The sequence below is a fragment of the Rhinopithecus roxellana genome, chromosome 19 (assembly GCF_007565055.1).
Source record: "Rhinopithecus roxellana isolate Shanxi Qingling chromosome 19, ASM756505v1, whole genome shotgun sequence".
NCBI lineage: Eukaryota > Metazoa > Chordata > Mammalia > Primates > Cercopithecidae > Rhinopithecus > Rhinopithecus roxellana.
The window spans coordinates 7,631,011-7,645,413 of NC_044567.1; the positions used below are offsets into that span (position 1 = coordinate 7,631,011).

At 52.3% G+C, this 14,403-nt stretch overlaps 1 protein-coding gene across 4 annotated transcripts in view; it reads left to right on the top strand.

The window, feature by feature from the left end:
* The window catches only part of ABCC3 (ATP binding cassette subfamily C member 3), a 56,896-nt gene that overhangs the window by 28,660 nt on the left and 13,833 nt on the right, over positions 1-14,403 (top strand). For all 4 annotated transcript variants that reach the window (XR_004055065.1, XM_010386181.2, XM_030923621.1 and 1 more), the window contains 15 exons: positions 701-878; positions 971-1,132; positions 2,138-2,230; positions 4,521-4,724; positions 4,820-4,966; positions 5,390-5,477; positions 5,818-5,884; positions 6,105-6,231; positions 6,317-6,493; positions 9,959-10,126; positions 10,454-10,643; positions 12,197-12,311; positions 12,466-12,610; positions 12,718-12,925; positions 13,113-13,423. Coding sequence is in view for 3 of the 4 variants with exons in the window: in XM_010386181.2 (XP_010384483.2) it covers positions 701-878; positions 971-1,132; positions 2,138-2,230; positions 4,521-4,724; positions 4,820-4,966; positions 5,390-5,477; positions 5,818-5,884; positions 6,105-6,231; positions 6,317-6,493; positions 9,959-10,126; positions 10,454-10,643; positions 12,197-12,311; positions 12,466-12,610; positions 12,718-12,925; positions 13,113-13,423 (2,380 nt within the window). In the remaining variant the exon portion in view is untranslated. The remainder of the gene's footprint in view (positions 1-700; positions 879-970; positions 1,133-2,137; positions 2,231-4,520; positions 4,725-4,819; positions 4,967-5,389; positions 5,478-5,817; positions 5,885-6,104; positions 6,232-6,316; positions 6,494-9,958; positions 10,127-10,453; positions 10,644-12,196; positions 12,312-12,465; positions 12,611-12,717; positions 12,926-13,112; positions 13,424-14,403) is intronic.

Genomic DNA, 14,403 nt, shown 5'->3' on the forward strand with positions numbered 1-14,403 from the left:
GGCAGAGGAAGGCCAGGGCTCAAGGGCAGGGACATCCTCCAACAGCCTGAGCACCAGAAAAAGGAGGACAAGCCACTAGAGGGCAGTTTGTGGGTGGCAAGGAGTTTGTGAGTGGCAGGGAGTCCTCAGTGGGTGGCTAAGCAGGAAGGCAGGTAGCTGCTGAGAGAGGTGGGAGGCTGGGACAGGCCTGAAGGGAAGAGAAGAGAGGTGAAGAAGGCCCCAAGATGGGGGGCGGATTAGGGACCCAGAGAAGGTCCCTAGGCAGTGCTGGGAGCCACTGAGGTTGGAAAGGTGGATTTGTGCAGTGAGAGTCTTTGTGGTCATATGGCAGAATCTAGAGCCCCCAGCAGCCTAGGAGAAGGAGCAGGGAAGTCCAATCAATGGAAAGGTGGCATTTCTTCCCGCCATATGTCAGGAGGTAAGAAGGCAGGCAGGTGAGGCTGGTGGTGAGAGCGTGATAGATAGGGTGTGCAGCAGGGTCTGTGGTGGATAGAGAAGGAGGCGAAGGCAGAGTGGAGCTAGGACGTCATGGTCTTGAGGCAATACTGGGTTGGCCCTCTCTGGCCCAAGGGGTTGGAGGGGGTGGAGGTTTCAGAGGCCGGGGGTGCAGTGGAGACTGTGGGTAAGAGCAAAGGGCAGCAGAGGAGGGAGCAGCCATGGTGGGAGCACTGCCCACCTCACCCCCCTCTCCTCCCCACAGCGTCCTGATCAGGTTTATCTCCAACCCCATGGCCCCCTCCTGGTGGGGCTTCCTGGTGGCTGGGCTGATGTTCCTGTGCTCCATGATGCAGTCGCTGATCTTACAACAGTATTACCAGTGCATCTTCGTGACTGGGCTGAAGTTTCGTACTGGGATCATAGGTGTCATCTATAGGAAGGTCAGCTGGAGCAGGACCCAGGGGAGAGGCTGGCCCTGGGCAGCTTGCAAGATGCTCGCAGCCAAGTCCACCCATCTACTGTCTACCTGCAGGCTCTGGTTATCACCAATTCAGTCAAACGTGCGTCCACCGTGGGGGAAATTGTCAACCTCATGTCAGTGGATGCCCAGCGCTTCATGGACCTTGCCCCCTTCCTCAACCTACTGTGGTCAGCACCCCTGCAGATCATCCTGGCGATCTACTTCCTCTGGCAGGTAACTCTCCAACCCTGACCTCTGCCCCCTTCCTCTGACCTTGCTGCAGAAGTGGCAAGAGAGGATTATTCTGGAACTGGGCGCATGGCACATGCTTGTAGGCCCAGCTACTCAGACGGCTGAGGCAGGAGGATCACTTGAGCCCAAGAGTTCTGGCTGCAGTGCGCCACGATTGTGCCTGCGAATAGCCACCACACTCCAGCCTGGGCAACATAGCAAGACCTTGTATCTAAAAAGAAAGAAAAAAAAAAAAAAAAGAAAGAAAAAGGGTTATTCTGGGTTAGCAGAGGGGATATAGAATTGACACAAGAGCTGGCCAGGCACGGTGGCTCATGCCTGTAATCCCAGCATTTTGGGAGGCCAAGACAGGTGGATCACAAGGTCAGGAGTTCAAGACCATCCTGGCCAGGATGGTGAAACCCCATCTCTACTAAAAATACAAAAATTAGCCAGATGCGGTGGTGGGTGCCTGTAGTCACAGCTACTCAGGAGGCTGAGGGAGGTTGCAGTGAGCTGAGATCGTGCCACTGCACTCTAGCCTGGGTGACAGAGCAAGACACTGTCTCAAAAAAAAAAAAAAAAAAAGAATTGACACAAGAGCTTCCCTAGGCATTGGTGGGGATGGAGGAATAGGACTTCGAGGATGCTGATGTCTGCAACGGAATCTTCCCAGCATCTGTTGCTATCCTTCCCGCAGAAGCCAGGGAGGAAAGAAAGACTTGGAGGGAGGTGGGTGTGACTCTGGCTGTCATCATCTATATTTGCCTTCTGTGTGTCTGGACACCCTTCTATGTCTGCTGTCTGTCCCTGTCATCGTTCTCTAATGGCTAGCTGCTTCTACAAATGTTGTGGTCATTCTGAATTTCTGTTTGGCCAACCGCCATCTTTTGCTTCCTGCCCATCTACACATTTCAAGTCAACAGGCCTCTGTTTGTCTGTTGGGTTCTCTCTGTAGACTTTGGTAATCTGTCCCTATGTGTCATCTATCCACTGGTGTCTCCTCAGAACCTAGGTCCCTCTGTCCTGGCTGGAGTCGCTCTCATGGTCTTACTGATTCCACTCAACGGAGCTGTGGCCGTGAAGATGCGTGCCTTCCAGGTAGGTGCTGTCCGGGGTGCATCCTCCTGCCTGGAGCACCTGGCTGGCTGCCTGGGGGAAGGTGTCCACTAACCTTGGGGCCTCCCAGCTACCTTGCTTCCTGAGTATGGATGGCTACTAGCCACTTGCAGAAACCATAGCTTGCTCTTCCCTCACAACTCTCAGAGGGTTTTACTGACATTCTCATTTTGTAGCAGAAGAACCAATGCTTAGAGAAATAATGGCAGTCCAGAATCAGGCAGGGCTGGGACTTGAACCTGAGTATCCTGGTCTGATGAGGAGTTTTCCCACTGCACTGTGCTAATCATGAATAGCCAGTCACTCAGTCTACTATTTGCAAACATTTATTAAAGTATATTTTGTCTTTTTTTTGACACAGAGTCTCACTTGGTCACCCAGGCTGGAATGCAGTGGCATGATCTCGGCTCACTGCAACCTCTGCCTCCCGGGTTCAAGTGATCCTCCCGCCTCAGCCTCCCTAGTAGCTGGGACTACAGGCACATGCCACCCGGCTCTTTTTTTTTTTTTTTTAGTAGAGATGGGGTTTCACCATGTTGGCCAGGCTGGTCTCAAACTCCTGACCTCAGGTGATCCGTTAATCTTAACCTCCCAAAGTGCTGGGATTACAGGTATGAGCCATCATACCTGGCCTATTGAAGTCTAGTAGCTTCCCACTGCCCATAGGAAAAATGACAAACTCCCTAAGAATACCCAGCAGGCTTCTGCTTACCTTGCAAGTCCTCACCCCCCGGGGAATGGCCAAGTTCCTGCCAGTCTGGCCTTGTTTCTTTTCTCCACAGCACTAAGCTCAGGGTACCTCTGGGGCCACCACATACACTGTTCCCTCTGCCTGGAATGCTTGTCATCCCCCTCCTTGCCTGCCTAACTCCTTTCCTTCCCTTCCCTTTCGTCATTAAAGTCACTTCCTCGGCTGGGCACGGTGACTCATGCCTGTAATCCCAGAGCTTTGGGAGGCCGAGGCAGTTGGATCATCTGAGATTGGGAGATTGAGACCAGCCAGACCAACATGGAGAAATCCTGTCTCCACTAAAAATACAAAATTAGCCAGGTGTGGTGGCACATGCCTGTAATCCCAGCTACTCTGGAGTCTGAGGCAGGAGAATCCCTTGAACCCGGGAGGCGGAGGTTGCAGTGAGCCTAGATCGTGCCATTGCACTCCAGCCTGGGCAACGAGAGCGAAACTCCATCTCAAAAAAAAAAAGTAACTTCCTCCAGAGGCCCACCCTGACTGCCCAGTCTCAGTCTAAGTTAGTTTCCCTGCCGCCACCTCATTACTTTCTTACAGGATCCTGTGATTTCCCATCAGAACACACATAATGATTAATAATTAAGCATTTATTCAGACCATTGTTTGCTTATTGTATGCCTCCCCCATCAGACCATCAGCTGTATGATAGTACGGGCCTTGTCTGAATTCACTGTGACAAATTCCACATGTAGCCCATGGCCTGGCACATAGTAGGCACTCCATAAATGGGGGTTGAATGAATACATTAGTCTGGTGTGCCACACCTTGGGCTAAGGTCTCGGAGAACAAAGAGAAATAAACAGCCCATCCCCTCAGGAAGCTCACAGTCTGATTAGAGAAACATATGTAAAGGAATGGTTATGGAACTAAAGGAACGTGCGATGTGCTTTAGAAACCCAGGGAAGGGGACCAGGTGTGGTGGCTCACACCTGTAATCCCAGCACTTGGGGAGGCCAAGGTGGGAGGATCACATGAGGCCAGAAGTTTGAAACCAGCATGGGCAACAGAGTGAGATCTTGTCTCTACAAAAAATATTTAAAAATTAGCTGGGCATGGTGGTTCATGCCTGTAGTTCCAGCTACTCAGGAAGCTGAGACCAGAGGATCAAAGGAGCCCAAGGGTTTGAGGCTGCAGTGAGCTATGATGGTACCGCTGCAGTCCAGCCTGGGCAACACAGTGAGATGCCATCTCTAAAATAAACAATAATAGCAATAAGAAGAAGAAGAAAAAGAAGAAGTAGGAGAAGAAACCCAGGGCAGGGGACAGAGGATGCTGCCTGGGGAGGCCAGTGCAGTGGCACTGAGGGTGGAGCTGGATCTCGTCAGGCAGAGGACACAGGGAGGCAGTGGCCATGCATTCCAGGCCAAGGCCCAGCACAGGCCCAGCAAGGAGGTGTGAGAAGGAATAGTGGGCAGCGTGGAATGGCTGCAATGGATAAGACTGGACGGAAGGTAGGACCCTGTGGGCAGGAGGTCAGGGGAGGGAGCAGGTGTGCCACTGCCACTCTTTCTGCCCGCACAGGTAAAGCAAATGAAATTGAAGGACTCGCGCATCAAGCTGATGAGTGAGATCCTGAATGGCATCAAGGTGCTGAAGCTGTACGCCTGGGAACCCAGCTTCCTGAAGCAGGTGGAGGGCATCAGGCAGGGTGAGCTCCAGCTGCTGCGCACGGCGGCCTACCTCCACGCCATATCCACCTTCACCTGGATGTGCACCCCCTTCCTGGTGAGGCTCGGCACTGGGCTGGGTCCCTGCCTCCAGGGTTCTAGGTGCCCAGGCATGTCAGGACCTCACTCTGACACCACCCCCGTGCTGCTCAGGTGACCCTGATCACCCTCTGGGTGTACGTGTATGTGGACCCAAACAATGTGCTGGATGCCGAGAAAGCCTTCGTGTCTGTGTCCTTGTTTGATATCTTAAGACTTCCCCTCAACATGCTGCCCCAGTTAATCAGCAATCTGACTCAGGTAACCCTGGGTAGGGCTGGGGGCTCTTCTGGAGTTGAAACAGGTTGTTGGGGTCAGGGAAGGGTCATTTAGGGTAAGGGATAATCAGGGGGAGTTACTGGATTCAGGGAAGGTCGCTAGCATTATGAGGAGCTATTCAAGGTTGAATGAGGTCATTAAGGTCAGGGGTCAATTGGAGTCACAGGTGGTCAGGTCGGGTCTCTAGAAACCTGAGTTCTGTAGATAGCCTCCTGTTACCAGCCTGGACTTTCTCTTTGGGCAGTGGGAGCCATGGAAGACTCAGTCGTGGGAGGGACACCAGTGCTAAGTGTCTGGGCCCTCAGGGGTCCTGCCTAGCCCAGGACGCTGGGGACAGGGTGCGGGTAGGGGTTGGGGGTTGGGAAAGTACAATCTCTAGGGCTGACTCACATCCTCCTCCTGCAGGCCAGTGTGTCTCTGAAACGGATCCAGCAATTCCTGACTCAAGATGAACTTGACTCCCAGTGTGTGGAAAGAAAGACCATCTCCCCAGGTCTAGAGAGCCCCTGCCTGGGCTGCCTGCCTCAGTCCTAACCCCAGAAAAACCTCTGTTTCAAGCTTTTCCATTGTTCTCTCCTGACCCCTTTTCTTCTTCCTTTGTTCACATCTGCTTTGACTCTGTGACCTCCTTCTCCCTTTTCTGGGTTCTCTGCTCTCCTCTGCCCTCCCCCACAGGGCTCCCCACATCCCTTTCTTCCTCCCTTCTCCCAAGGATCCCTTCCCCATGGCCCAGGCTCATCCCCTGTCCTCCTTTCCCCTGCCCCCCAGCCTCCCTGCCGGCTACCCCATCCCTTGGGCTCCCTCCCTGATCCTGCCCACGTTGGTCCTCTCAGGCTATGCCATCACCATACACAGTGGCACCTTCACCTGGGCCCAGGACCTGCCCCCCACCCTGCACAGGTACCAGCTTCTCCCACTACCTTCCCAGCTGCCCACAGTGGGCCGGAAGTTCAGATCAATAGCAGCACCCTGAAAAACCTTTGACCAAGAATGCAGGAAGAGCTTCAGCTTGCCAGGGTGGTGTCTGGAAGGGAGGAGGGCTTGGTTCTCCAGGTGGAGGGTTGGAGACCAAAATCCTGATCCCTGCCTCTAACTGGACTCCTGGGGTCCTTGCCCCCAGCCTAGACATCCAGGTCCCGAAAGGGGCACTGGTGGCCGTGGTGGGGCCTGTGGGCTGTGGGAAGTCCTCCCTGGTGTCTGCCCTGTTGGGAGAGATGGAGAAGCTAGAAGGCAAAGTACACATGAAGGTGAGAGAGGCAGGGGCTCCTGGGCAGGGTGTGGGGCTCAGCCAGGCCTTGGGCAAGCCCCAAGGTAAATTTCTCCTGTGGCCAGGGCTCTGTGGCCTACGTGCCCCAGCAGGCATGGATCCAGAACTGTACTCTTCAGGAAAACGTGCTTTTCGGCCAAGCCCTGAACCCCAAGCGCTACCAGCAGGCTCTGGAGGCCTGTGCCTTGCTAGCTGACCTGGAGATGCTGCCTGGTGGGGACCAGACAGAAATTGGAGAGAAGGTACAGAGTCTTCTTCTATCCGTAAAGGGCTAGTCCATAGAGCTGCCTGCCTCAACCCAGCCCAGGTCCATATGTTCATCCCTTCATTCACACACTGGTGTAACATTATGCCCAACTCTGTGCCAGGCACTGAGGAAACAGATCTATTAGCAAATCTGTTTAGTGAACAAGTAGGGGCTACTGAATATTCTAGGAGCCAGCCTGAAGGCCTGTGCAGGATACAGGGAGGGCGCAGCAGGGAGACTACATAAGGAAGAGCATCACTTTTTTTTCCTTTCTGAGATAAGGCCTCACTCTGTTACCCAGGATGGAGTGCTGTGGTGAGATCATGGCACGCTACAGCTTGGAACTCCTGGGCTCCAGCGATCCTTTAGCCTCAGCCTCCCGAGTAGCTGGGACCACAGGCACATGCCACCATATCTAGCTAAATTTTAATTTTTTTTTTTTAGAGACAGCATCTTGCCATGTCTCCCAGGCTGGCCTTGAACTCCTGGGCTCAGGAGATCCTCCCACCTTGGCCTGCCAGAGTACTGGGATTACAGGCATAAGCTGCTGCACCTGGCTGAGCATCACTTTTTTTTTTTCTAGACAGATCCTTGCTCTGTCACCCAGGCTGGAGTGCAGTGGTGCGATCATGGCTCACTGCAACCTCCACCTCCTGGGTTCAAGCAATTCTCATGTCTCAGCCACCTGAGTAGCTGGGATTACAGGTGTGCACCCCCACACTTGGCTAATTTTTGTATTTTTAGTAGAGACGGGGTTTTGCCATCATGGCCGGTCTGGTCTTGAACTCCTGGCTTCAAGTGATTCCCCTGCCTCAGCCTCTCAAAGTACTGGAATTACAGGTATGAACACCATGTCCAGCCTTGAGCATCACTTTTGAGCTCAATTTTAACAACTGAGGATGAGTTGCTTATCATTTATCTATTAATTCCTTCACCATATATTTATTAAGCACCCACTCTATTCTGGGAAATAGTATACAGTAGTGAATACTAAAGTACCAGGCTAAAATCTCTACCTTCATATAGCTCACATTCTTGTGGCAGGAAGAGATAATAAAAAAGATAAATAAGTACAATATATAATGTGTTAGATAAATGCTCAGTGGGAAAAATAAAGCAGGGAAGGAATACAGGAATGCCTACAGGGTTGAATTATTGAGGTAGCTTGGGAAATCCTCACTGAGAATCAGAGAACTCAACAAAGAGACCGAGTGAGCCTCGTCGGGAGCCAGGAAGCTCCGTCTGGGGCAGGAACCCTGTGGGGGATCTTGGAGTTCTCTGGCATGACTGGGGGTTGGGAAATGGAGGGAAAAGATAAGGAGAGGCAGAACCCTGATTACCTTGGTTAAGATTTTGGCCTTTACTCTAAAAAACGTGGAACATTGGGGAAAGTTTGGGGCTTTGCTTTTTAATTATTTTTAACTATGGTAAAACACACATAACATAAAATATATCATCTAGCCAGGCATGGTGGCTCCCAGTACTCTGGGAGGCTGAGGCGGGTATATCATTTGAGGTCAGGAGTTCAAGGCCAGCCTGGCTAACATGATAAAACCCTATCTCTACTAGAAACACAAAAAAATTAGCCAAGTGTGATGGCATGTGCCTGTAGTCCCAGCTACTCAGGAGGCTGAGGCAGGAGAATTGCGTAAGCCCAGGAGGCAGAGGTTGCAGTGAACTGAGATTGATTGTATCGCTGCATTCCAGCTGGGGTGACAGAGCAAGACTCTGTCTCAAAAAAAAAAAAAAAAAACTTAATCATTTTTCAACATACAGTTCAACAGTGTTAAGTACATTTACATTGCTGTGCAACCAATCTCCAGAATCTTTTCATCTTGCAAAACTAAAACTGCGCCTACTAAGCAACTCCTCATTCCCCACTGCCCCTAGCCCCAGTAACCACCATTCTATTTTCTACTCCTAGGAATTTGACTACTTAGTATCTTAGTCCATTTTCTATTGCTTATAAGAGAATGCCTGAAACTAGGTAATTTATAAGGAAAAGAAATGTATTTTGTGCAGTTACGGAGACTGAGGAGTCCATGGTCCAGGGGCTGCCTCTGGAGAGGGCCTCCTTGTTAGCGGGGAGTCTGCAGAGTCCCAAGGCCACACAGGGCATCCTATGGCAAGGGGACCAAGCATGCTAGCTCAGGTCTCTCTTCCTTCCTTTCTTTCTTTTTTTTTTTTTTTTGAGACAAGGCCTCACTTTGTTGCCCAGACTGTAGACTGGAGTGCAGCAGCGTGATCTTGGCTTACTGGAACCTCCGCCTCCCAGGTTCAAACGATTCTCCTGCCTCAGCCCCCCAAATATCTGGGATTACAGGCACGTGCAACTACAGCCCAACTAATTTTTGTATTTTTAGTAGAGACGGGTTTCACCATCTTGGCCATGCTGGTCTCGCACACCTGACTTCAAATGATCCACCCACCTCAGCCTCCCAAATTGCTGGGATTGCAGGCATGAGCCACCACGCTCGGCCTCAGGTTTCTCTTCCTTTCTTATAAAGCCACCAGTCCCACTCCCCCAGTAACCCATTCACGCATCAACCTATTAATCCATAAATGGATCAACCATTCATGAGGGCTCTGTTTTCATGACCTAATCACCTGGTAAAGGCCTCCCCTCAATCCTGCCACACTGAGGGGGTAAGTTTCAACATGAACTTTGGAAGGAACAAATATTGCAACCATATCACCTAGGTACCTCATGTAGGTGGAATCATCCAGCATTTGTCTTTTGGTGACGGGCTTATTTCACTTAGCATCATAATGTCCTCAAGGCATAGCCATGTTGTAGCATGTGTCAGAATTTTTCTCCAAGTAAGACTGAATGATATTTCATTATATATATATATATATACACACATACACACACATTTGTGTGTCCATTCATCCATAGATGGGTTGGGCAGGACACCAAACTGGGCAGGATGGTGACCAATGGAGTAGAATGGCCTCACCTACCCCAGGAGGACTTACCCTTTACCTCTGTCCCTCACACATTGCAGGGACAGACTAGGCCCCATGTGAAATACAGATTCAGAAGTCTGCTGTTCTGGCCAGGCACAGTGGCTCACACCTGTAATCCCAGCACTTTACTTTGGGAGGCTGAGGTGGGCCGATTGCTTGAGCTCAGGAGTTCGAGGCTAGCCTGGGCAACATACGGAGATTCTGTCTCTATAAAAAACAAAACATTTTAGTCAGTAGCCAGGCATGGTAGTCCTGCAATCAATCCTAGCTACTCGGGAGGCTGAGGCATAAGAATTGCTCAAACTCGAGAGGCAGAGGTTGCAGTGAGCCGAGATCACACCACTGCACTCCAGCCTGGGCAACAGAGCGAGACTCCATCTCAGAAAACAAAAAACAAACAAAAAAATCTGCCATCCCAAATAACAGTGCACAGGCCATTGTCTCCCTGTGCCTGTCTGACCCCATTTTTCCCACCCCCGCCTCCCTCCAGGGCATTAACCTGTCTGGGGGCCAGCGGCAGCGGGTCAGTCTGGCCCGAGCTGTGTACAGTGATGCCGATATTTTCTTGCTGGATGACCCACTGTCCGCGGTGGACTCTCATGTGGCCAAGCACATCTTTGACCACGTCATCGGGCCAGAAGGTGTGCTGGCAGGCAAGGTGAGGCCTGCCGGAGGCTAAGGGGGCTAAGGTGAGATCTGAGGCCCAAAGAGAGAGCTGGTGAGAGGCTGAGGGGTTTGGATGCGACCTGGAGGTGTGTAGGGGGGTGCGAGAAGTGGGCATGTGGGTTGGGCATCAGGAGAAACCTGTGGGGACAACTCCCCCACCCATGAGGTTCTGAGCAGGCTGTGGCGAGCACAGGGTGAGTCACCCATGTGCCTGTCCAAGCTCCCTGACACACCTCACACTCACTCTGTGGCTCCGTGCCTGTGCTGGGGGTGTGTGCGAGGGTGGTAGGGGTGACACAGCCTGCTGCCTTCTCCCCAGACGCGAGTGCTGGTGACGCACGGCATTAGCTTCCTGCCCCAGACAGACTTCATCATCGTGCTAGCTGATGGACAGGTGTCTGAGATGGGCCCCTACCCAGCCCTGCTGCAGCGCAACGGCTCCTTTGCCAACTTTCTTCACAACTACGCCCCCGATGAGGACCAAGGGCACCTGGAGGACAGCTGGATCGGTATCTGCTGTCCTGGGCTCTCTGATTCCTGTGCCTTCCCAGCATCCCTTCTGTCTGGGGTCTCTGAGTGTGTCTAGACTGGCCTAGTGTCGTGCCAGGCAGGTTCTGGGAAACTTGGGCCATGTGTGTGACAGTCACCAGAGGGAAAGTAGACTAGACATAGTCGAGTCCCACTGCCTCCTCCACCCTAACTGTGGGAACTCAGATCCTCAGCCCCGGTCTCAGAGCCTGTTTTCTTTCTTTCTTTTTCTTTTTCTTAATTTTTTTTTGAGACGGAGTCTCGCTCTGTCGCCCAGGCTGGAGTGCAGTGGCGCAATCTCAGCTCACTGCAACCTCTGCCTCCCAGGTTCAAGTGATTCTCCTGCCTCAGGCTCCTGAGTAGCTGGGACGACAGGCGTGCGCCACCACACCTGGCTAATTTTTATATTTTTAATAGAGTCAGGGTTTCACCATGTTGGCCAGGATGGTCTTGATTTCTTGGCCTCGTGATCTGCCCGCCTTGGCCTCTCAAAGTGCTGGGATTACAGGTGTGAGCCACCTTGCCCGATCTCAGAGCCTGTTTTCCATCTGTTGAAAGCATAGGAGGGCCCAGGCCCAGCTTGTGTAGCAAGGCTGCTTCATGGATAAATAGTTTGGCAAGTATGCAAGTGCTTGGCACAGCCATTTATTTATCAACCAAAATGTATTGGACAATCACTGTATCCAGGCACTGTTCCAGACACTAAGATATAGCAGTGAGCAAACAAAAAAATGACGGTCCTCATGGAGCTTGTTGAAGTCTCTGGCTCACAACGTGCCCCTGGCTCCTTGTTGCCCAGACCTAGCTCCGCAGCCCCCAATTCTGGATTGGCTCACAGACCTTCCCTGGGCTTTCTTGCCTATGGCTGTATGTACAGCCCACGTGCCTTGAGCATTTACCAAGTGCTGTGCCTCTTGCTCACACACTGGACACATTTTCTTTTAAGCCTACAGTCATGCAGACTTTTTTCTTTTTTCTTTTTTTCTTTTGAGACAGTTTCTCACTCTGTTGCCTAGGCTGGAGTGCAGTGGTGCAATCTTGGTTCACTGCAACCTTCGCCTCCCGGGTTCACGCCATTCTCCTGCCTCAGCTTCCTGAGTAGCTGGGATTACAGGTGCCCGCCACCACACCCGGCTAATTTTTGTAATTTTAGTAGAGACGGGGTTTCACCATGTTGGCCAGGCTGGTCTCAATCTCCTGACCTCGTGAGCTACCCGCCTCAGCCTCCCAAAGTGCTAGGATTAGAGGCGTGAGCCACCATACCCAGCCAAGGACATGGGTTTTAAGCTCAGCCAGTCTGACTCCAGAGCCCAAGTTCCTAACCCTTGTATTTGAGTCCCTTTCTCCATAATTTGTGAAGAGAAGTTTTTCTTGTTGCCTAACCCAAGTCTTTCTTGTTGCCCTTTCAATCCCCCTGATTTTATTTTCATGCTTGTCCATTGAGCCCCTTTCATTAGAGTGGGGAATGGGAGATGCCAGGGGCTTGCAGGGAGAACTAGCTGAACTCTATCTCCTTCCTCCCACCCCACTGCAGCACTGGAAGGTGCAGAGGATAAGGAGGTACTGCTGATTGAAGACACACTCAGCAACCACACGGATCTGACAGACAGTGATCCAGTCACCTATGCGGTCCAGAAGCAGTTTATGAGGTGAGCTCCTGAGAGCCCCCAGACCTCCAGGAGGCTGTATCAGGGCTCCCCAAGCCCTGCCAGGTGGGGTGCAGGTTTCTCCCTAACACTCCCAGCCTCTGTCCTGGGGGGTGCCTGAGGCCCCCTCCCTGGGCCTGACCAGCTGCCTCCACAGACAGCTGAGTGCCCTGTCATCGGATGGGGAGGGACAGGGTCAGCCTGCACCCCGGAGGCGCCTGGGTCCGTCAGAGAAGGTGCGGGTGACAGAGGCGAAGGCAGATGGGGTACTGACCCAGAAGGAGAAAGCAGAGATTGGCACTGTGAGTCGGTGGGGCAAGAGGGGCTGGAGGGGATGGACAGGCAGGCCCCAGCAGCCCCAGGGTTTATGGAGTCCCCTGTCCCTGACTGCCATGGCTGCTCCCTACAGGTGGAGCTGAGTGTGTTCCGGGATTATGCCAAGGCTGTGGGGCTCTGTACCACACTGGCCATTTGTCTCCTGTATGTGGGCCAAAGTGCAGCTGCCATTGGAGCCAATGTGTGGCTCAGTGCCTGGACAAATGATGCCATGGTGGACAATAGACAGAACAACACTTCCATGAGGCTGGGCGTCTATGCTGCCTTAGGAATTCTGCAAGGTGAGCCTGCGGGGGTGTCCAGAAGGGGCTCCAATATCCCTTCTTCTCTGGGCTGCCAGGCCCCCCAAACCATGCCCTTGCATCCAAGCCCCCCCAACCCACTCTGGTCAACCCGTGTCTCTGATTCTACCCCTTCGTGCCCGCTCAATAGTCCAGGTGAGCCAGTGCCCTCTGCCTTCTCCAACAGGACTCCTGGTGATGCTGTCAGCCATGGCCATGGCAGCGGGTGGCATCCAGGCTGCCCGTGTGTTGCACCAGGCACTGCTGCACAACAAGATACGCTCGCCACAGTCCTTCTTTGACACCACACCCTCAGGCCGCATCTTGAACCGCTTCTCCAAGGACATCTATATCATTGATGAACTTCTGGCCCCTGTCATCCTCATGCTGCTCAATTCCTTCTTCAATGCCATCTCTACTCTTGTGGTCATCGTGGCCAGCACGCCACTCTTTACTGTGGTCATCCTGCCCTTGGCTGTGCTCTACACCTTGGTGCAGGTGTGGGGTGGGCGTGATTCCAGTGTGGGTGTGGTGCTGGTGTGGGGCGGGGCATCCACATGGGCGGGGGCAAGAGGGGTGGGATGCTTCAGGCCACCAGCATTACAGGGTTTTGTTAGGGGCAGTCATTGCTTAACATTTATATTAGGGGAGCCATTACTTAACCTCTTTGAAACTCATTTGCCTCACCTGTAAAATAGAATGACTCATAGACCTTCCGCATGGAGTTGGTGAGAAAATACATTGTAGCTGGCACTGGGACTTTCCTGTTGGCCTTTTTTTTTTTTTTTTTGAGATGGAGTCTCGCTCTGTTGCTTAGGCTGGAGTGCAGCTGCACAATCTCGGCTCACTGCAACCTCCGCCTCCCAGGTTCAAGCAATTCTCCTGATTCAGCCTCCCAAGTAGCTGGGATTACAGGCACGCACCACCACACCCAGCTAATTTTTGTAGTTTTATAGAGACGGAGTTTTGCTATGTTGGCCAGGCTAGTCTTGAACTCCTGACCTCAAGTGAATCCGCCCACCTCAGCCTCGCGAAGTGCTGGGATTACACGTGGGAGCCACCACGCCCGGCCTTCCTGTTGGCTGGTTTTTTGATGAAACGTTGTCAACAGTTTGGGACACATTATCCTTTCCTTCCTTTTACACATATCTAAACATATGTGTATGCATGTGTTTAACATAGATGAGGTGGTACAGCTACTGTAAAAAGCCTTTGCAGACACTGAACTCCTGTAATGAATGAGTCAGTTCCCGGGGACAGATGCTCAACACCTGGGTACAGCGACCATGATCTGGGCTGTGCTCTGTGCTGGGCTAGGGGAGCATCAGCTAGACATCCGGTATAGTCCTGGATATACAGGACTACAGGCCACAGAGGAGAGGATGGAAACTGGAGGCGGAGCAGTGTTGTTGTGGGGTTGAAGCAGAGACGGTCAGAGGGAAGGAGTGAATGACACAGCAAGGCCCCAAGTCTTGGGT